We start from the raw sequence: 23,328 nt of genomic DNA on the forward strand, positions 1-23,328 counted from the left end.
TAGAGAAGTTCCTTTAGCATTTGCTGTAAAGCTGGTTTGGTGGTACTGAATTCTCTTAACTTTGCTTGTCTCTTAACAAAAGCTTGTCTGTAAAGCTTTTGATTTCTCCATCAAATCTGAACTAGAGTCTTGCTGGGTAGAATATTGTTGGTTGCAGGTTCTTTCCTCATCACTTTAAAATATATTGTGCCATTCCCTACTGGCTTGTAGAGTTTCTGTTGAGAAATCAGCTGATAACCTATGGGAGTTCCCTTATATGTTATTTGTCGTTTGTCCCTTGTTGTTTTTAATATTTTTGTCTTTAATTTTCACCAGTTTGATTACTATGTGTCTTGTGTGTTCCTCCTTGGGTTTATTCTGCCTGGGACTCTTTGTGCTTCTTGAACATGGTTGACTATTTCCTTTCCCCAATTAGGCAAGTTTTCAGCTATTATCTCTTCAAATATTTTCTCAGATCCTCTCTCTCTCTTCTCCTTCTGGGACCCTATAATGCAAATGTCGGTGCCTTTAGTGTTGTCTTAGAGGTCTCTTAGGTTGTCCTCATATATATATTTTTTCATCCTTTTTTAAATATTCTGTTTTGTGGCAGTGATTTCCACCATTCTGTCTTCCCAGTCACTTATCTGTTCTTCTGCCTCAGTTCTACTCTTGATTCCTTCCAGGGTATTGTTCATCTGTTTGTTCTTTAGTTCTTCTAGGTCTTTGGTAAGCATTTCTTGCATCTTCTTCATTCTGTTTCCAAGATCCTGGGTCATCTTCACTGTCATTATTCTGAATTCTTTTCCTGGAAGGTTGCTTATCTCTGTTTTATTTAATTGCTTTTCTGAGATTTTATCTTATTCCTTCATCTGGGACATGATCTCTGCCTTTTCATTTTGCTTAACTTTCTGTGATATGGTTTTCGTTCTGGTGACTGTGGGATTTTCTTGCTTCTTCTGTCTGCCTTCTGGTGGATGAGGTGTCTTGTTGTGGTTTCTCCTTTGTCTTTGGACATGGGGTATCTTTTTTTGGTGAGTTCCAGTGTCCTGTCAGTAGTTGCTCAACAGCTAGTTGCAGTTTCAGTGCTCTGCTATCTGGAATTGATCTCTGGTGTTGTTTTGTTTTATTTTGGCTATGCTGAGTCTTTGCTGCTGAGTGGTCATTTCTCTAGTTACAGGGAGCGAGGCTACTCCTCTTTGTGGTACGTGGTCTTCTCCTTTTGGTATCTTTTGTTGTTGTGGAGCATGGGCTCCAGGGCACAGGGCTTCAGTAGTTGTGGCACGTGGGTTCAGTCGTTGCAGTTCCTGAGCTCTAGAGCTCAATAGTTGTGGTGCATGGGCTTAGTTGCTTCATGGTATGTGAGATCTTCCTGGACCAGGGATTGAACCCGCATCTGCATTGGCAGGCAGATTTCTTTACCACTGATCCATCAGGGAAGTCTGTGGTATGAGTTTTGAAATTTTATTTTTATAGTGACAGTGTGTTATTATAGTAATGTTGGTTTGGTATAAGATCATTGTATAAAAGATTTAATCAACACTCACCTGACTTTAGTTATTAATGAGTCAAAAACTTTTTTTAAGTTATTTTAATTGGAGGATAATTACTTTACAATATTGTGGTGGTTTTTGCCATACATCGACATGAATCAGCCATGAGTACACATGTATCCCTGCATCCTGAACCTCCCACCCTCCTCCCTCCCCACCGCATCTCTCTGGATTGTCCCAGAGCACCAGTTTGGGGTACCCTGCTTCATGTATTGAACTTGCAATAGTCATCTATTTTATATATGGTAATATACGTGTTTCAATGCTATTCTCTCGAATCATCCCACCCTCGCCTTCTTCCACACAGTCCAAAAGTCTGTTCTTTACATCTGTGTCTCTTTTGCTGTCTTGCATATAGGATCGTCATTAATGTCCTTCTAAATTCCGTATATATGTGTTAATATACTGTATTGGTGTTTCTGATTCATTTCACTCTGTATCATAGGCTCCAGTTTCACCCACTTCATTAGAACTGACTCAAATGTGTTCTTTTTCTTGGCTGAGTAAAACTCCATTGTGTTTATGTACCTTACCTGTTTTTCTGCTGATGGACATCGAGGTTGATTCCATGTCTTAGCTATTGTAAACAGTGCTGCAGTGAACATTGGGGTACCTGTGTCTCTTTCAGTTCTGATTTCCTCAGTGTATATGTCCAGCAGTGGATTGTTGGGTCATATGGGAGTTCTATTTCCAGTTTTTTAAGGAATCTCCACACTGTTCTCCATAGTGGCTGTATCAGTTTGCATTCCCACCAACAGTGTTAGAGGGTTCCCTTTTCTCCACACCCTCTCCAGCATTTATTGTTTGTAAACTTTTTGGTGGCAGCCATTCTGACCAGTGTGAGATGGTAGCTCATTGTGGTTTTGATTTGCATTTCTCTGATAATGAGTGATGTTGAGCATCATTTCATGATTTATTAGCCACTTGTATGTCTTCTTTGGAGAAATGTTAGTTTAGTTCTTTGGCTCACTTTTTGATTGGGTTGTTCATTTTTCTGGTATTGAGTTGTATGAACTGCTTGTATATTTTGGAGATTAATTCTTTGTCAGTTGTTTCCTTTGCTATTATTTTCTCCTGTTCTGAAGGCTGCCTTTTCACCTTGCTTATAGTTTCCAAAAACTTTTGTTTTCTTATTTGTATGTTTTCTGGCATTTCTCCTGAGATCTAGAAATTTAACATTTCTGATGCTCTTTGCACTGTTGGCCTGTTACATTATGGTAAAGTTATCAGCTTTTACAAGCAGTATAATTAATATCAAAAAGTGATGAAGATAATAAATAGTGGCTCTGGGTTTTGAGTTTTCCTTTCTTTTTTGTTTTATTCAGCCAATTTAACTTTTTAGCTCAGGATTAGCATTCTGAAACATTTTTACTGAGTATCCCTTGGAGAGAATAGGCTTCTATTTGAAGTACTGACCTTTAGCTCTTCTCATACTCCAAAGCATGATGGAAAGTTGTCTTGTCTCCTCCACTACTGTACAAAAGAATTCTTTGTCCTTTGGGGCTAACAAGTTAACAGCTCCAGTGACATGAAGCCAGTCTTTCAGGGGCATAGCTGAGTAATTCAACTCAAATGAGAAAATATAAGAAAATGACTTCTTTAACTGGAATGGGTGAAAGAGATGGGAAGTTGAGAAATTACAGGAAATTTAAACAAATATTAATGCCTTTTATATGTGACTATAGAAAGGGCTCCTGGTTTAACTGACCTGATTACGTCTGTCTTTCTAATCAATATTGATCATTGTTATCCTGTTAATTTTATAAAAATAATTGTGTCCATTCTTATCATTATATCACACATGGATACATCTGATACAATGTAATGTCTTTATTTTATTTGCAGCTGATGGTTAAAAGCCATTCAGTAAAACTTCCTATATGGCCTTTTAATAATTCAGCTAAAAAGTCAGTTGTAAGTTTTGTTGGGTTATTAAGATATTTGTCCATTTCCATTTGTTTAAAAGAAACCTTACTAACATGTTGAATTTCCTTTTACTGTGCTTATTTTTTATCTGATCCTGTTTCTGTGCACAGTTTTGAACTTAAAAGGGCAGTATGATGGAAAATGTACAAGCCCCCAAGTAAGGTTTAGGCATTGCATTTTTGGTTTTTAAACTTCTCTTTCTCTGTGCCTTATGGTTTTCACTGTTACATAATATGAAGTCTCTTAATGTGTCATAAGTAGTTCTTGCTATTTGTGTTAAATAAGGACTACTCTAGGACTTGAAGAGTTTTTCTGATTCACCATCAGGGCTTGAAAGGGAATCTGTATTAAGTGTTAAGAGAAACACATACATATTCCCATGTAATTTATATTTTAACCAAAGTTTTATCTAAGCCTTTATCTTGCTCATTGACATGTAATAATCAAGGTCATTGTAGAGCACTGAAGCTACTTGAGTTGCTGGAGCTTGTTATGTATATTTGAGATGTATAATGTAACAGAAGCTCAGGGCATGCTGAAAAAGTTTTATGATCCTCCAGTTTTATTTTGTGTTTATTATTGACCATGTAAATGGTAGTTCTGTTGAAAAAGAGTTTATAATGTAGCAGTAGGTAGTTTATAAAAGCCTTTTAGGTGTGTGCTCTTATTCTTTCTAATACAAGGCAGTGTGATAATTGGAAGGAGTTGTAGCTGTGTTTTGTAGAATACTGTTTCTATACATTGTTAATAGATAATACATAGGATAAAAAGGGTTCTTTAGTTAATTAAGTTTGGAAAACACAGGGTTAAGCAGTGGCAATTAGATTTGTTTCCTGAAAGGCTTCTAAGAATTTTTTTTATGGTGGTGTGTTTTATGAATTCCTAAGGAGGGATGAGTCTACCAAAGTTTTAAAAATTTGGAAACATAGGATGAACTTTACAATAAATACACGATTGTTCCTGTATTTACAGACTTTTGGGGCATTTTATATCCTCTTTATTATGCTTTTTTCTGATTAATGATTGGATCTATTGCTTTAATTCTAAAGGTACTTCCTCTGAAGGGTATCTGGAGTTTGAAGAAAAATATTTGAGCATATATTTAAAAAATGTAACTAGCATACTGTTTAAAATTAAGTTCATCCTATATTTCTCTCTTATGTGGACTAGTGTATATTCCCTGGTGGCTCAGAGGTTAAAGCATCTGCCTCCAGTGCGGGAGACCTGGGTTCGATCCCTAGGTCAGGAAGATCCCCTGGAGAAGGAAATGGTAACCCACTCCAGTATTCTTGCCTGGAGAATCCCTTGGACAGAGAAGCCTGGTAGGCTACAGTCCATGGGGTTGCAAAGAGTCGGACACGACTGAGCGACTTCACTTTCTTCACATACTATAAAGGTCTTCTTGAATATTTTAATTATGGAGGATTTTTTAACATAGATCATTTGCAGGGACTAGTGTTCCATGGAACATACTTCAAGAAACATAGGTCTGGCCTTAAAATAATTCCTGATGTGACTATTTCCTGAGATTTTTTTTTTTTTATAGGAGAGATATTTCTGATATTTGCTATATCATATTCACTGTTGGATTTTGATTTGCTATTATTATCCCAGTTTTACAAATTCCTAATTTTGTGATTAAGCTTCAGTTTTTGCATCTAGAGTGGAGATGGTAATAAAAGTTACTTTTTAGGGTTATTGTGAATATTAAGGCAAATCTTCCATGTAACACATTTATCATAGTTTCCTGGTGTAGAATAGATAAAGGTTGTTATTATGGAGAGTTATATGTGCACATATTCCTCTAACATTTAGAGATGGGTGGTTGGTTTATCAATGGCCTTGTCCCTAAGTTTTTCCTTACGTGAGTCACATGGCTAGATGCTATATTTGAAACTTGAATAGGAAAGCCTCTTGGTTTTATAGTTTTTTTCCTAAACAGAAAATAGATTCTCTAGCTATCTGTGGCACTTAATATAACAGGGTGCATTTAGGGCTCTCATTTACCTTTGTATTCTATAGCAAAAATACGTCATCCTCTCTGAGAGCTAAAGCATCTGTGGTTAGGCCATTGATGCTTTCACGTTGCTTAAGGGAAGAGTTCAGCCAGTTTCTGAAGTGTACATGTAAACATACATGCCTTGAAAATTAAGTGTTCTTGAGAATTGTGTATCACATTCGTAATGAGGCAGTGTCTCGAGCTTTTCCCACTTTGCTATAAGTTTGTTGGAATGTGTGCAAAAGTCCATGTCATATGTTGCTCATCTGTTCTGTAGTGGAATCAGCAAGTAATAACTGCAGGCAGCATAATGAGGGCCTAGTTAAATGAGGTCAGAGTGGTTGAAAGAAATTGCTTATAACTGTTTAAAACCATCAGTCAGAGGTATATCCTCTAAGAGTGGATACAAATACATAGGCATGGTTGAGTCCCTACACTGTTACCTGAAACTGTCACAGCATTGTTAATCGGCTAAACCCCAATACCAAAAAAAAAAGTATATCTTTTAGCATTTCTTGTAGTGCAGGACTGTTGGCAATAAATTCTTTTAGCTTTACTGTATCTGAAAATAGCCATAGGAAAAAGTATATACAGGGCTCTTTTCAAGAACAGTGATAAGAATGATGGTGTTTCCAGGAACAAATATCAATATATACTAGACAGACAACAAAGTTAATTTTTATAAAGAAAATTTTAGGATTATAGTTTTTCTTTTCTAATTGCTATGTATATTATTGATAATGAAGAGAATTTTTATTTAATCTTTTAACTGAAGAAAAGAAGCACAAATTGGAGAGCAAATAAAACAGATTTACAAAAATTTACATAAGTGATATTTATATATATGGTATTTAACTGCTTTGAAACCTTGCATTCAAGTTCTCAGAAGTAGTTGGTCTCACATGACAATGGTTTAAATGTTTTATATTTGTTTTTTATATTCTTTTTATGATTCTTAATTATTTAGATTCTTTAATACTATGAATAATGAAGTTTTTAAAAATTTCTTGTTATTTATAATAGCATTAATGCCAATTTCAGGAGACTTATTTTATTCCTGCATATTTTCTTTCACAGTTGTCTGTGTAGTGAACATACATGTTTATTGAACTTTGTTAAAGTTAAACTTATATCATTAACAGTTTTTTAAATATGATCACATAACCATTGTAATTTTAGTTTTTAATGACTGTCATATTTTGCACATATCTCCTCCTCTGTTAAACAGTTAATTTATTTAAAAAAAAATCTGTTATAGACAATACTGTGGTTAATATATTTGTGCAAATAGCGTATAATTTAGTTTTGTCTCATAGATAAATTCCCAGGATTTATGTTTATTATATTTAAATTTGTGGTATTTTACTTTGAATATCATTTTATTTTACAAATACTCATATAATGCTAGTTCTGTGTGCCAGGATGGTTAAGTAACTTGCTCAAAGTCACACAGCTAGTAAGTGGCTGAGCAGTCTGGCTCCAGTCTGTGCTCTTTACATCTTTGCTATAATACCTCTTTTGACACCTTTTGCCAATTAGCTCTCTCATAAAAGAGTTAAACTTACTTTTAGTCATTTTAAGCACAACTTAGCAGGATGATCATTTTTAAAACATGTAACCAATTCAGCAGGTATAAAATAATACACTTTCATTCAGTAAAACACTTGATAAAGATTAATTTTAAAAAATTTAAAGCTGTAGATTAAGTTTTTGTTCATAAAAAAGGCTTTCTACTTGATTGCTTTCTACCACTAGAAATTTAAAAGAAAGGGGGAAATTGATCCTGTCTTTTTTGACTGATCATGTTGTTTATTAACTTTGTTTAGCAAGTATTTTATAGTATAGATAATTCATTGTGTATAAAAAATCACAATTTGAAAAGAGTTTTACTTGTCAGTGATAATTTTATTTAAGGTAAGTATTTTAAATTCTAAGGGCATGACTTGTTCATAGTTGAAAATTAAAAACCATGCAATGTGTTGTAAATTAAATGTCTTCTAGTCTCAACCCACTGGACATGTAAAACCATCCACTATCACGTCTGCCATTCTTTTTTTAAATTATTTTTAATTGAAGGATAATTACAATATTGTGTTGGTTTCTGCTGTATATCTAATTACAATGTTGTGTTGATTCCTGCAGTACATCAACACAGATTAGCCATAGGTATATGTATGTCCCCTCCCTCTTGAGCATCTGCTATTCTTATTTTCCAGTCATAACTACCATTAACTATTTGTAAGAATTTTTTTTAATGTGAAAATCTTCTCTTCCCTTCCCCTTCCCCCCCCTTCCCCTACCTTCCTTTCTTTTTGCTGATGGAGCTGTGACTTCTTTGGAATTGTAAATATTCTTTTGAAATATGGAGCTCAGCTGAATGAACTTCATTTGGCATACTGCCTGAAGTATGAGAGGTTTTCAGTATTTCGCTACTTTTTGAAGAAATGTTGCCCATCGACACCATGGGACCATATGTCTGAATTTATAAACCATGCAGTTAAAGCACAGACGAACTACAAAGAGTGGTTGCCATCTCTGCTGCTTGCTGGATTTGACCCACTGAACCTACTGTGCAGTTCCTGGTAAGAAATCCTACCACTGTGGGCCTTACTCTTTTCATTTTCCCCAGTCTCTTGAAATCCCTGTGTTGGGAAGAGGTTGTTATTGTGTGTGTCTTGATTGTGATGGCTGTGTTGGGATGAAGGAATTGGGGACCTGCTAATAGTGAGATGGAATGTAGGGATTGTTTTTGTTTATTGCTAAGTCGTGTCTGATTCTTTTGTGACCCCATGGACTGTAGCCCACCAAGCCCCCCATCCTTGGGATTTTTTAGGCAAGAATACTGGAATGGGTTACCATTTCCTTCACCAGGGATCTTCCCAACTCAGGGATTGAACCTGCGTCTCCTGCTTGGCAGGCGGATTCTTTACCACTGAGCCCCTGGGAAGCCCTGAATGTAAGGATAGAATCCTAGAAAAAGGTCAGAGGCGGCTAGAAGGGAACGGAAAGGAATGGGTGCCAGTGAATCCTTTCGGAAGGGCTATTTCTTCTACTTGGGCCATCCGTCATGCTGCTTTTAAAATGCCTGCAACAGAATGGTTGTAGCAGCTTTGGCGATTTCTAGCATCCCTTAGTCAACTAGATTGAATACTCCTATCCTGTAGCGTCTTGTCTGTTTGAACTGTCTCTCTCAATAAATACTGATTTCTGAAGCAGCTGAGGATACAGCTGTTTACCTCAAGTGGTTTCCCAGAAGGGCATTGCCTATGAGTGATTATATAAAAGTTGAGTCAGAATTTTTCTCGGGCAAAAGGATAAAAACTGTTCTACAAGCCTTTGCAGGAATTACGTGTCTAGATGGACTGAGAAATTATTGATAATTGTAGCAGTGAGAGAACTCTTTTGGCCTGATAATTTGAGTCAAGTGAGAAAATAGAATAAAAGTCTCTAGGAATATAGAGAATATGGGGTATTTTATAAAATTTCAATGAAATATTTGGAAGATTTCATTTTTGTTCTTCTGAACTACCATTTAATAAAATAATGTTTGGGTAGGTACTGAAATTTTGGATTTCAGCAGAAAAGTGCTTTGATATCTTATTATTTAAATTTTGCTTTTCAAAGAGGTCCTCTCTGGGATTCATGCAGGCAACACTGGTGCTTCCTACTTGTAAATTTAATTTGCATTTCTGTGACTCCATTTTCCACCTGGTGGCCTCTCCATCTATATTGTAAAGAAAAGATCTTTATTTGGCAGGATCCCAGTATCTCACCTTTTTATTATGTCTACCATAATATAGAATTCAACAATTTTCTCTAAGCAGAGATTTAAAGTTTTAGGTTTAGGACTATCATGTCTTTCTGATACTGAATGTTTCAGTTTGGTGGCTTGTGAGGAAAAACTGCCATCTATCTGATAGGCGGTTTGAGGAATATAGAAGTAAAGCAAAATTTAGATACATGCTCTAGTCTCCACTTTACTTTTTGTTTATAATTTACAGTGGTTTGAGTCCCTGATTGTATTTACTTCTTTCTCCAGCAGTTGATTGATTAATACATCGTTATCTGTCAAGTACTCACTGTTGTAATTCTCTGTATACCATTTTAATAAAATTTCACAAAAATTCATAGTATTTTTTTGATAACTGAGATATAAAATTATTGACAATTAATTGAGAAATATAATTTTTAGAAGTTATTTGTATGTGTTTCCTTGTCCTAACAAACCCCCCTTACGTGTGCACATGTGCATGCACATATATGCTCGCTGCTGAGATATGAACACTCTCTCCTGAATGCGATATCCAGCTATTAACAGAGCTATTTAAATGCCTTTAACTTTTTACTTGGTGGATTTTACTGCTGTGTCTGGGCTTCTGACAGCTTGTAGCAGTTGCCCCTCACCATTCCCTCCCCAAAATGCTTCTGTAAATCCAGCTCATAGAGATACTGTGGGCAGTCCTGGCAGGGTGTTCCCTTTCCTCTGTCACTCCATTTTGTTCTTACTCCCAGTTCAGTTCAGTTCAGTCGCTCAGTCGTGTCCGACTCTGCGACCCCATGAATCGCAGCACGCCAGGCCTCCCTGTCCACCACCATCTCCCGGAGTTCACTCAGACTCCCGTCCATCGAGTCCGTGATGCCATCCAGCCATCTCATCCTCGGTCGTCCCCTTCTCCTCCTGCCCCCAATCCCTCCCAGCATCAGAGTTTTTTCCAATGAGTCAACTCTTCGCATGAGGTGGCCAAAGTACTGGAGTTTCAGCTTTAGCATCATTCCTTCCAAAGAAATCCCAGGGCTGATCTCCTTCAGAATGGACTGGTTGGATCTCCTTGCAGTCCAAGGGACTCTCAAGAGTCTTCTCCAACACCACAGTTCAAACGCATCAATTCTTCGGCGCTCAGCCTTCTTCACAGTCCAACTCTCACATCCATACATGACCACAGGAGAAACCATAGCCTTGACTAGACGGACTTTAGTCGTCAAAGTAATGTCTCTGCTTTTGAATATACTATCTAGGTTGGTCATAACTTTTCTTCCAAGGAGTAAGCGTCTTTTAATTTCATGGCTGCAGTCACCATCTGCAGTGATTTTGGAGCCCAAAAAAATGAAGTCTGACAAGGCACCCACATTTTTCTCAACCATACTCCTTGTGTTTTACTACTGAAGCTACTTACTTGGCTCCATCTTACTTCCTGTAACTTTCAGCCTTCATGCTCCATTCTGGTTTTTAGTTTGTTTATTTCTTTAACCAACACTTAAAATGTTGCCTGATATACAGTAGCTACTATGATTGATTATTTACTGTTAACTCATTTAATATAAAATATAGTAGATACTGTTATCATTAATTTATGGAGAAGGGGATTGAGGCACAGAGTGTACTACATACTTGCCAAAGTTCACACAGCTATTTAGTGCTAGAGTTTAAGATTTGGACTCAGGCTGTCCAGTAGTATGGCTCAAGTCTGTCTTTGTAGCCCCTATGCTATTCTGCCTTAGTCCTGTGTATCCCCAGGGTTGTGGTAATTTTGTTACTTAGTTTCAGGTACCTTGTTAGTCTCTCAGTTGTGTCTGACTGTTTGCAACCCCATGGACTATATAGCTCACCAGGCTCCTCTGTCCATGAAATTCTCCAGGCAAGAATACTGGAGTAGGTATCCATTCCCTTCTCCAGGGGATCTTCCTAACCCAGGGATCGCTCCCGGGTCACTTGGATTGGAGACAGAGTCTTTACCATTGGAGTGACAAGGATACTTTAATCCATTGCCTAAACTGGAGGAATCTGGGGCAACTTATCTCATTCCTATTCGTAAATTAGGAATAACCTATTTAAGGAAAAAGTTAAATGCATCCTCTTTTCTTTTCCTCCTCGGACAACTACACAGATTATTGGAAGAAAAGGGAATTATTTAGCTTATCCTAAAAGGCTCCTAAAAGGCTTTTATCCTCCTAAAAGGCTCCTAAAATAGTCTTATATCCCCATGGGGTTCTCTGCCCCTCATGTGAAAACTTGCCTATTTGAGAATTTTTTGTGGTAATAAGCCACTGGGTTTGTGCTTTGTTTATTGGATGTGTTTGGATAGAAAAAAGTTAATAAACAGTAAACTACATATTATTTTTAGTAAATTGTAAAACTTTCAGCTATTTGAATTGAGAACAAAAATTGCATATATTTTACTCTGAAGGAATAACTTTAGTTACTTTATATTTATTAGAAAAAACACGATATAAAATTTCACTTTAGCAGTAAAAATGCATAACATGGTCACATTTTTGTTTGCTTATCTTTTATTGAATGGATAAAGCCAGTGTTTATGCTGAATGTGATGAATGTTTTGCTTTCTTTGATCAGTTTACATTCAAAGAATGTTATAAAAAATTATCCCATAAAAATTCCAATATGCTGTTTAAGTGGATTTTGGTTGTATTTTATTTATGTCACATGTAAGTCTGTTGCTTAATCTTTGTCATGTGAATTATGTCTTTCCTAGATATTGCTTGTCTTAAATAGTCTTTAAAAATGTATCTGACTAAATAATTGCCTGTCACAATATGAGCTGCAGAGTTGAAATATTTTAATGCAAGACTAGGTTTCCCTCACACCCTCAGTGCAATAGACAAATAATAGAAAGTGAATGTCATCTGTGCATTTAATTGATTAACTGTCAGTCGTTTATGATTGTACAACTGCTTTGTACAATGTAATGGTCAATGTAGTATAGTAACAATACATTTTTAGTGGCACTGTCAGCGTTGGTAAAATACTCAACATTAACTAAAGCTGTGTAAACAGATTTATTATGTGTGTGTTTAGATAACTGCATAAAAATGACTGTTTGATCACAGTGAGACTTAAAGCACATTAAGGTAGAAAAATGAAACCATTAAAAAAGAAATAAGGAACTGGAACTGAGAAAGCTTTGGTGTGGGTTCCTAGAAAGTGAAGGAGATTGTTTGCCTTTGAATTTATTTTATCATTTCATTTATTCTCAGTATTTTCTGATAAATTGTGACTGAGAACTTCTTGAGAAGTAAAATGTTTCCCAGAGTGTTTGAGCTGTAGTTTGTTTTTCCTTATATGAATTTGCATGTTAGATAATTAAAAATTTGGGAAATAATTTTCATACTCTAATCAGTCATTTCAAGGATACTTTGGATCCTGAATTACATGAAATAAGTTGTTCTTGAGATGACAAGTTTAGAGTTACTCAGTTTCTTTCTTTTTCTTTTATTTTTCCCTTTCTTTTGTCCTTGCTCAGTAATGTCTCCAAAAAAGCGACCTTGAAAAGAATTTCTGGTTTTGAAGTAGTCACCAGAGACCCTAATGATTTTATTTTTCTTCAAACAGTGTGATGTTAGGGGAGTATCTAATTAAGTACAAGATGAGTAATCTTGTTAGAATTTAGAGTTGTCTTTATGCTTTGACTAAATTTCATGTGTACAATGTTATAAGGCCCACTGAGAATATAATACTGAAAATTCCAAGCGGGCCCTAGTTATATGAAACATTTATATAGTATTTTATAGTTTTAAAAGTCTGTTCACTGGATTGCCTCAGCTGTTTTTATGAACAGTCTCCTGAAAGACACAGGGTAAGTGTTATTCTCATTTTAGAGACCAGTATCTAGGGCTTAAAGAATTTAGGCAGTGTGTTTGTAAGTAGTAGAAGTGTTGTTAGAAATCAGAACTTTTCTTAGGTCATTGCCGTTTCCATTAGGATTCAAGTACTTACACAATTTGGGAAGTCTCTTTTGGGTGCGTTGGTAGGAAATCTGACCTTATTTTGAAAAAAGAGAAGTAGAACTGTTTGTCGTCACTTCTTTCAGTCCTTAAAGACAAAACTTATTCTGGTACATCCTCTAGAGTCATACCTATAACAGGGAAGGTTCTTGACAAGAACTGTTGTAGTAAATCTCAGGGTTGGTCAGAAATAGGCTGTCTCTCCCATATACCAGTTTAGGGACAGCTTTGGCTTCCCTCATAGCTTAGCTGGTAAAGAATCTGCCTGCAATGCAGGAGACCCCGGTTCGATTCCTGGGTCAGGAAGATCCACTGGAGAAGGGATAGGTTACCCACTGCAGTATTCTTGGGCTTTCCTTGTAGCTCAGCTGGTAAAGAATCTGCCTGCAATGCAGGAGACCTGGGTTCGATCCCTGGGTTGAGAAGATCCCCTGGAGATGGGAAAGGCTACCCACTCCAGTATTCTGGCCTGGAGAATTCCAAGCACTGTATAGTCCATGTGGTCACAGAGAGTCGGACATGACTGAGTGACTTTGACTTTGGGGTGTTTAGGCTTTCTCCTTTCACTGTTAAGTGTCTGTAAGGATGACCAATCTGGATTTCGCAGGATGGTCCACTTGGGAGGATGATAATGGCATATCCACTAATGACAGTAACACTAAATCTGCCTTTTCTCACCACTGCTGCTGGGGATGGCAAGGCATTCTACCTCTGCTAGAGTAGAAACTCCTCTTGTCATCTACTGGACAGCTACTTGCACAGTCACTTGAGTTTCATGTAGGAACCTGGTTTGATGATTTTTCCATATACACTGAACTTGCCTTTTGTTTCATGAATATTTTCTTTGCTGCAGTTGTCTTTCTGCCTCCACATCAGGATGTTGTAAGAATTGGTATATGGTATTTGTTTTCACAGTGAACCCTTGGTGAATTTTGTGTCTAAATGTGTATTAATATCTTGTCAATGTAGGATTGACTCAGTCAGTGATGACATTCTTATCTTCACTTTGGAGTTTACTAATTGGAGGAGACTTCCTCCAGCTGTTGAAAAGATGCTCTCTGCTCGTGCCTCAAACTCCTCTTGGGCTCTACAGCAACGTATTGGTAAGAAAATACAATTTTTCAATACACGTCACTACTTTTTTTTCCTCTGTCTTCACTAGCTGTGTTGTAATTTTAAGTGATAAGAGTCACTGGAGAATATAATTAAACTGGGCATCATTTGCATTTTCTTTATATGGGGAGAGGATGGGACGGTGAGGGAGATCATAGTAATTTCCTTCAACATAAATCATATCGGATTTTGTAAGTTTAGCTTAAGGAGCATGTAAAGAATAACAGGTATTTAGTGATATTTTAATGATACCCTTTTGTTTTTAGTAAGGGTTATGCAAGCAAAAGTGAATCCTAAAAATTTTGTTGGTCAGTATTTAGTTTGTGGTCAGAAAAATGCTAAATGTAATTTTCCTCTTCGGAGTGTGTGTTGATGTGTGTGCTCTCTTTAATATTTTATTGTCTCTAAAAGGAAGTATCACCATTCTTTATTGTTAACTTTTCTTATTGAATGTATGCCAATGTGTTGGTAAGATATAACTATGCAAGTGAGCTGGGTAGAAATTTTGTGAATTGATTGATATTTTAAATGACTATTTTAAAACAAATTATGAACTTACTCTCACTTTAAAAAAAAAGCTTTTAAGCTAGTTAAAAAAGAAAGAGGATGCAATATAAGATTATATACAAGGAAGCCGAATTAAACTAAATATAACATAGGCAAAGTATTTCTATTTACTTATGTAGATTTATATTGATCTATATTGTTCACCAGATTATGTCTTAAATTAGGAAAATTATTTCTTCATTACTATTTTTGCATGAAATGTCACTCTTCATAAAACATGTTGAATAGGTTTTTAACAAGTGAACTTAGCATATGTAGAAATATCTTCTAATTTCTTAGAAAATTACATTGAAGTAAATTTTCTCAGTCGAAAACAGACATTCAGGAAAATATATTCTTGAACTGAGGTATATTCAAACTCTTAGGTTTCTCTTTGAAAACAAAGTGTAATCTCTTTGGAGTCTCTAAACCTTCCAGTATAAAATTTCTTTAATGATAATGAAATATCTATTTGGGAACAGAAAGGCAAAAAGGAGCATATGCCAAGTGGGAAAATCAGCCTATCAATTAGTATATGTAAGAGTTCACTCTGAAGACTTTAACATATGGCACGTCTGTCCAGATGAAGACAGGAATTGAAGGTGAATGCATTATCACGTGGTAGACTGAATCCATCTAGGGCTGCTTATTTAATTAGGCGCTAGGTAGAGCTTGCTAGGGCAATAATCATCATCTCTTAAGAGGATTTTATTTCCGCTGAAGATTTATAAAAGCCTTTCTCAGAGGTATTAATGTAGCTAATGCTTTTCTAGTCGGTTTCTCTTGGCACAACCTCTATTGGTTCCAGTCCCATGTATCCAACTGACTTTTGGACATCTCTACTTCAGTTCAGTTCAGTTCAGTCGCTCAGTCGTGTCTAACTCTTTGCGACCCCATGAATCACAGCACGCCAGGCCTCCCTGTCCATCACCATCTCCCGGAGTTCACTCAGACTCACGTCCATCGAGTCCATGATGCCATCCAGCCATCTCATCCTCGGTCGTCCCCTTCTCCTCCTGCCCCCAATCCCTCCCAGCATCAGCGTCTTTTCCAATGAGTCAACTCTTCGATTGAGGTGGCCAAAATACTGGAGTTTCAGCTATAGCATCATTCCTTCCAAAGAAATCCCAGGGTTGATGTCCTTCAGAATGGACTGGTTGGATCTCCTTGCAGTCCAAGGGACTCTCAAGAGTCTTCTCCAACACCACAGTTCAAACGCATCAATTCTTCGGTGCTCAGCCTTCTTCACAGTCCAACTCTCGCATGCATACATGACCACAGGAAAAACCATAGCCTTGACTGGACGGACCTTAGTCGGCAGAGTAGTCTCTGCTTTTGAATATGCTATCTAGGTTGGTCATAACTTTTCTTCCAAGGAGTAAGCATCTTTTAATTTCATGGCTGCAGTCACCATCTGCAGTGATTTTGGAGCCCAAAAAGATAAAGTCTGATACTGTTTCCACTGTTTCCCCATCTATTTGCCATGAAGTGATGGGACCAGAGGCCATGATCTTCATTTTCTGAATGTTGAGCTTTAAGCCAACTTTTTCACTCTCCTCTTTCTCTTTCATCAAGAGGCTTTTTAGCTCCTCTTCACTTTCTGCCATAAGGGTGGTGTCATCTGCATATCTGAGGTTCTTGATATTTCTCCCGGCAATCTTGATTCCAGCTTGTGTTTCTTCCAGTCCAGTGTTTCTCATGATGTACTCTACATATAAGTTAAATAAGCAGGGTGACAATATACAGCCTTGACGTACTCCTTTTCCTATTTGGAACCAGTCTGTTGTTCCATGTCCAGTTCTAACTGTTGCTTCTAAACCTGCATACAGATTTTTCAAGAGGCAGGTTAGGTGGTCTGGTATTCCCATCTCTCTCAGAATTTTCTACAGTTTATTATGATCCACACAGTCAAAGGCTTTGGCATAGTCAATAAAGCAGAAATAGATGTTTTTCTGGAACTCTCTTGCTTTTTCCATGATCCAGCGGATGTTGGCAATTTGATCTCTGGTTCCTCTGCCTTTTCTAAAACCAGCTTGAACATCAGGGAGTTCACGGTTCACGTATTGCTGAAGCCTGGCTTGGAGAATTTTGAGCATTACTTTACTAGCATGTGAGATGAGTGCAATTGTGCGGTAGTTTGAACATTTTTTGGCATTGCCTTTCCTTGGGATTGGAATGAAAACTGACCTTTTCCAGTCCTGTGGCCACTGCTGAGTTTTCCAAATTTGCTGGTATATTGAGTGCAGCACTTTCACAGCATCATCTTTCAGGATTTGAAATAGCTCAACTGGAATTCCATCACCTCCACTAGCTTTGTTCATAGTGATGCTTTCTAAGACCCACTTGACTTCGCATTCCAGGATGTCTGGCTCTAGGTGAGTGATCACACCATCGTGATTATCTGGGTCGTGAAGATCTTTTCTGTACAGTTCTTCTGTGTATTCTTGCCACCTCTTCTTAATATCTTCTGCTTCTGTTAGGTCCAGACCATTTCTGTCCCTTATCGAGCCCATCTTTGCATGAAATGTTCCCTTGGTATCTCTAATTTTCTTGAAGAGAGCTCTAGTCTTTCCCATTCTGTTCTTTTCCTCTATTTCTTTGTATTGATCGCTGAGGAAGGCTTTCTCATCTCTTCTTGCTATTCTTTGGAACTCTGCATTCAGATGCTTATATCTTTCCTTTACTCCTTTGCTTTTTGCTTCTCTTCCTTTCACAGCTATTTGTAAGGCCTCCCCAGACAGCCATTTTGCTTTTTTGCATTTCTTTTCCATGTGGATGGTCTTGATCCCTGTCTCCAGTACAGTGTCATGAATCTCCATCCATAGTTCATCAGGCACTCTTATCTATCAGATCTAGTCCCTTAAATCTATTTAAGGGATAATCATAAGGGATTTGATTTAGGTCATACCTGAATCGTCTAGTGGTTTTCCCTACTTTCTTCAATTTCAGTCTGAATTTGGCAATAAGGAGTTCATGATCTGAGCCACAGTCAGCTCCTGGTCTTTATTTTGTTTACTGTATAGAGCTTTTCCATCTTTGGCTGCAAAGAATGGAATCAATCTGATTTTGGTGTTGACCATCTGGTGATGTCCATGTGTAGAATCTTCTCTTGTGTTGTTGGAAGAGGGTGTTTGCTATGACTAGTGCGTTCTGTTGGCAAAACTCTATTAGCGTTTGCCCTGCTTCATTCCATATTCCAAGGCCAGATTTGTCTGTTACCCCAGGTGTTTCTTGACTTCCTACTTTTGCATTCCAGTCCCCTATAATGAAAGGGACATCTTTTTTGGTGTTAGTTCTAAAAGGTCTTGTAGGTCTTCATAGAACCGTTCAACTTCAGCTTCTTCAGCGTTACTGGTTGGGGCATAGACTTGGATTACTGTGATATTGAATGGTTTGCTTTGGAGACAAACAGAGATCATTCTGTCGTTTTTGAGATTGCATCCAAGTACTGCATTTCGAACTCTTTTGTTGACCATGATGGCTACTCCATTTCTTCTGAGGGATTCCTGCCCACAGTAGTAGATATAATGGTCATCTGAGTTAAATTCACCCATTCCAGTCCATTTTAGTTCACTGATTCCTAGAATGTCGAAGTTCACTCTTGCCATCTCTTGTTTGACCACTTCCAATTTGCCTTGATTCATGAACCTGACATTCCAGGTTCCAATGTATTATTGCTCTTTACAGCATCTGACCTTGCTTCTATCACCAGTCACATCCACAACTGGGTATTGTTTTTGCTTTGGCTCCATCCCTTCATTCTTTCTGGAGTTATTTCTCCACTGATCTCCAGTACCATATTGGGCACCTAGTGACCCGGGGAGTTCCTCTTTCAGTATCCTATTATTTTGCCTTTTCATAGCATATTAAAAAGCAGAAACATTACTTTGCCAACAAAGGTCCTTCTAGTCAAAGCTATGGTTTTCCAGTATCAGTCATGTATGGATATGAGAGTTGGACCATAAAGAAAGCTGAGTGCCAAAGAATTGATGCTTTTGAACTGTGGTGTTGGAGAAGACTCTTGAGAGTTCCTTGGACTGAAAGGAGATCTAACCAGTTCATTCTAAAAGAAATCAGTCCTGAATATTCATTGGAGGGAGTGATGCTGAAGTTGAAACTTCAATACTGTGGCCACCCGTTGTGAAGAGCTGACTCATTTGAAAAGACCCTGATACTGGGAAGCATTAAAGGCAGAAGGAGAAGGAAACAACAGAGGATGAGATGGTTGGATGGCATCACTGACTCAGTGGACATGAGTTTGAGTAAACTCTGGGAGGTGGTGATGGACAGGGATGCCTGGTGTGTTGCAGTCCATTGGGTCACAATGAGTTGGACACGACTGAGCAACTGAACTAAACTGAAATGTCCATACATTGGAGTGAAGTACTCAAAAGACTTTTCACTAATTGAGTGTGCAGCCAAAACATTTCAATTTCACTAGATTAGAAGATGGTTAGGATTTGTATGATATATTGTACAGTTTATAACATTTAGATTCAGAGAGGTGTCAGTTATGTTCATAGTATAGATGAGGCATTATGCTCGATTCATAGAAGAGGAGCTGAAGGTTGAAGCACCTAAATGACTTGTTGAAGGTCATACAACTGGTTAATAATGACTCCTCAACTCCAGCTCAGCTTCTCTGATAGCTCAGTTGGTAAAGAATCTTCCTGCAGTACAGGAGACCCCGTTTGATTCCTGGGGAATCAATCTGCTGGAGAAGGGATAGGCTACTCACTCCAGTATTTTTGGCTTCCCTTGTGACTCAACTGGTAAAGAATCTGTCTGCAATGTGGTATACCTGGGTTCAATTCCTGGGTTGGGAATGTCCCCTGCAGAAGGAAAGGCTACCCACTCCAGTATTCTGGCCTGGAAAATTCCACGGACTGTATAGTCCATGGGGTCGCAAAGAGGTGGACACGACTGAGTGACTTTCACTTTTGCCTCACAACTATAGCTCAGGGCTTGTTACTCGGTGGTGCCCTTTCCATTCATTCTATTCATTGCTGTTCTGCTGGTCATTCTTTAAGTTTTCATTTCCTGTCCTAATCTATCTGTTATTTATACTCCAGCGTCTTTAGGTAGTTTCTTTTTATATTTGTTGAGTTTTTAGTGGACGTTTTCAGTGGAAGAGAGAGAGAGACTGTACAAGTAAGTTAAGGAAGACTGTGAACAAAAGGATGGAACCATAAAGACATTATATTAGTGATGAAAATACATATTGTAGTAGATATCCCAGAAGTCAGATGGATGCATTTGATGCGGAAAACCCTGCAGAGGAACCATAGAAATAAAGTCAAGGCAGATATATCATTTGAATATTGGCATGAAGGCAGGCTAGTGATGAAATGGTTCTGGAAAATATAGGTAATGGGTTTTTATGATGTATATGTATTGCTGTACTATAGTAAACTTAGCATTAACAAGCATAGTTAAGAATTTTGGGGTTTATTTTGATCATTATTTTAATTTTAGTACAATTTCATATAACATGTGACCTTCTGTTTTGATTGTTCTTTGTACATACGACAAAGTTAACAAAATTGAAAACTTCTATGTAGAAATGAATAGGTAAAGGTTGCTTGTCTGCTTATAGGTCTGGAGGTAAACTGGGTTTAACATATTAACTTGAAAATGATTGGGTCAGAAAAGTGACCCAAATATAGTGTGGTTTTATACATCATTTACAAATTTGTACATCATTTATACTGTGGTTTTATACATCATTTTCTAGACTATGATCAGTGCCATAATGTTGGAAAAGAGAGATTTATTTAAATCTGGTTTTAACAGGTTTTTATGAACGTTATGTTTTACATACAGTTTCTGAGCTTTTCCATATTATAAATTCAAGGCTTGTCTTGATCTTCTCTCAGTCTAGTGGCAACACATCTGGAAATACTATGCATCACTAAAACTTTCATAGGAATTTTGCATGCCTTGAAATATTACATATATCATTATACAATTCCCTTAGTATTCACTGGCATATTAAACTAAGATGGCACTGATGAATATATTATTGTCTACGTTAATATAGTTCTTACCTCTAACTGTTCATCAGGCCAGTGATATCTTGTGCTCACTGGAGGAAAATCAAAATAGTGCGTTGAAAGTAGAATCAGTAACTGGAATAATTATCCTTTTTAAAATTATTGAATGGAGAGCTCTCTTGAAATTTATGATAGTTTCAGTGGTTTAGAAGATGTTAAGAGAATTATTTTGGGTTTATCACCGGTTTAGAAAACCCTAGACATGGGGTCCAATCATTTGGATCTAGTATCAGCTCCGTTGTTTCTCTACAGTGTCAACATGGGCAAGTCATATAAGCTTCCCATAATAAACATGTTAGGTACTCAGTCATGTCCAACTCTTTGTGACCCCATGAACTGTAGCCCACCAGGCTCCTCTGTCTATGGACTTCTCTAGGCAAGAATACTGGAGTGGGTAGCCATTCCCTTCTCCAGGGGATCTTCCCAAACCAGGGATGGAACGTGGATCTCCTGCATTGTAGGCAGATTCTTTACCATCTGAGCCAGCAGGAAAGTCCCTAATAAATGTCTACTGGTCCAGTTTGGCTTGATCACAGATGATTAAGCTTTCTACACACATATCCGCATAAGCAGATGAATGGTTTATTTGGTTTTGAAAGATAGAGCAATAGGGCTCCTGTGGTGTAGTCAGATGGCTCTGAAAGGCTTGTCTGCACTATAGGAAACTGTGGGACAGCTAGAGGCACACTCCCTGGTCAGACTGAGAAGTTTGTATGTCAGTGTAGTCTGTCAAATTGGTGAAGCTGGAGAAGTATTAAGGATTCCTTAGCTCTGAGCCAGCCGCTCTCCTCCAGGTTGCACAGCCATCCTTTATCTTCCTTTTGGATTTTTAATAGCTATCTACATTAACAATGTGCAGAATGAAAGGTTTCAGTTTAACCAGGTGCATACTAAACTGTAATATAATATGAGTAAAAATTCTCTTAACCAGTCTCACTTTAACTCACATGCTCTGTTCAGTTCAGTTCAGTCGCTCAGTCATGTCTGACTCCTTGCGACCCCATGAATCGCAGCACGCCAGGCCTCCCTGTCCATCACCATCTCCCGGAGTTCACTCAGACTCACATCCATCGAGTCCGTGATGCCATCCAGCCATCTCATCCTGGGTTGTCCCCTTCTCCTCCTGCCCCCAATCCCTCCCAGCATCAGAGTCTTTTCCAATGAGTCAGCTCTTCGCATGAGGTGGCCAAAGTACTGGAGCTTCAGCTTTAGCATCATTCCTTCCAAAGAAATCCCAGGGCTGATCTCCTTCAGAATGGACTGGTTGGATCTCCTTGCAGTCCAAGGGACTCTCAAGAGCCTTCTCCAACACCACAGTTCAAACGCATCAATTCTTCGGCGCTCAGCCTTCTTCACAGTCCAACTCTTGGATGCATACATGACCACAGGAAAAACCATAGCCTTGACTAGATGGACCTTAGTCGGCAGAGTAGTCTCTACTTTTGAATATACTATCTAGGTTGGTCATAACTTTTCTTCCAAGGAGTAAGCGTCTATTAATTTCATGGCTGCAGTCACCATCTGCAGTGATTTTGGAGCCCCCCAAAATAAAGTCTGACACTGTTTCTACTGTTTCCCCATCTATTTCCCATGAAGTGATGGGACCAGATGCCATGATCTTCGTACATGCTCTGTAGTCTTATCATTTTCTCTATCAGTTCCTTCTGGCTGTGCCCATGGCATAATCAGTGTTTGCAGCGGTTAGGACATTTTATCTCTACCAGCCGAGTTGTGTGCTTACCAAGAATCAGTTATGCTCATTTCTGAAACGTTTATTACATTTGTGCATATCCAGTGACATTAGGGCCAACTATTGTTCATGATCTCAGAGGAAGAGAGGGCTTCCTTATGTGTAACAGTTGAACATGGGCCACCTGCTTGTTGAAGTTGAACCTACTTAGTACTCCTTTGGAAAACTGTTGGGGTTTGCAGTTTGAGCTTTTTTTCCATATGGTTTCCTGCTGATCATTCCAGTGTTCCCTTTATCTGTGTTTTCTCATCTTTGAAGTGAGAATGATTCTTCCTTAAGTTTACAGATAAGCGTAAAATTTTAAACAGTATTAAATATGGAAACAGTGGAAGTAAATGTTCTCTATATTGTCGTTGCTGTAGTCTTATTTTTATAGTGGGGAATCTATGTGACTCACAGTTTAAGGGAATACTCTTCTTAGACTTTGGTTTTATTTACAAAATAAACTAACTCTGTTGCTTTTCTAATTTGGCATTTTGAAACACTGTGACTTGAGGAGTTACCCAAATTCTGAATGAACTAAACTTAAACTAGTAAGCTTAAATTAAAATCTAAGATGATGGACTCACTTCAGTGGTTTGGAAGATATTACTGATGGTAGAGAACTAGCATGTCTCAGGCCCTGTGGGTTATTAATAAAGAACCCTAGACTTGAAGTCAGACCAGCAGGTC

The 23,328-nt window shown here is 37.8% G+C and overlaps 1 protein-coding gene across 1 annotated transcript in view; it reads left to right on the plus strand.

Moving 5' to 3' along the window:
• Positions 1-23,328, plus strand: part of ASB3 (ankyrin repeat and SOCS box containing 3) — a 107,580-nt gene that overhangs the window by 79,967 nt on the left and 4,285 nt on the right. Inside the window, exons 8-9 of the mRNA XM_068975964.1 lie at positions 7,779-8,036; positions 14,164-14,297. Coding sequence (XP_068832065.1) covers positions 7,779-8,036; positions 14,164-14,297 — 392 coding nt within the window. The remainder of the gene's footprint in view (positions 1-7,778; positions 8,037-14,163; positions 14,298-23,328) is intronic.

Source organism: Capricornis sumatraensis, chromosome 1 (assembly GCF_032405125.1).
Source record: "Capricornis sumatraensis isolate serow.1 chromosome 1, serow.2, whole genome shotgun sequence".
NCBI classification, from domain to species: Eukaryota; Metazoa; Chordata; class Mammalia; order Artiodactyla; family Bovidae; genus Capricornis; species Capricornis sumatraensis.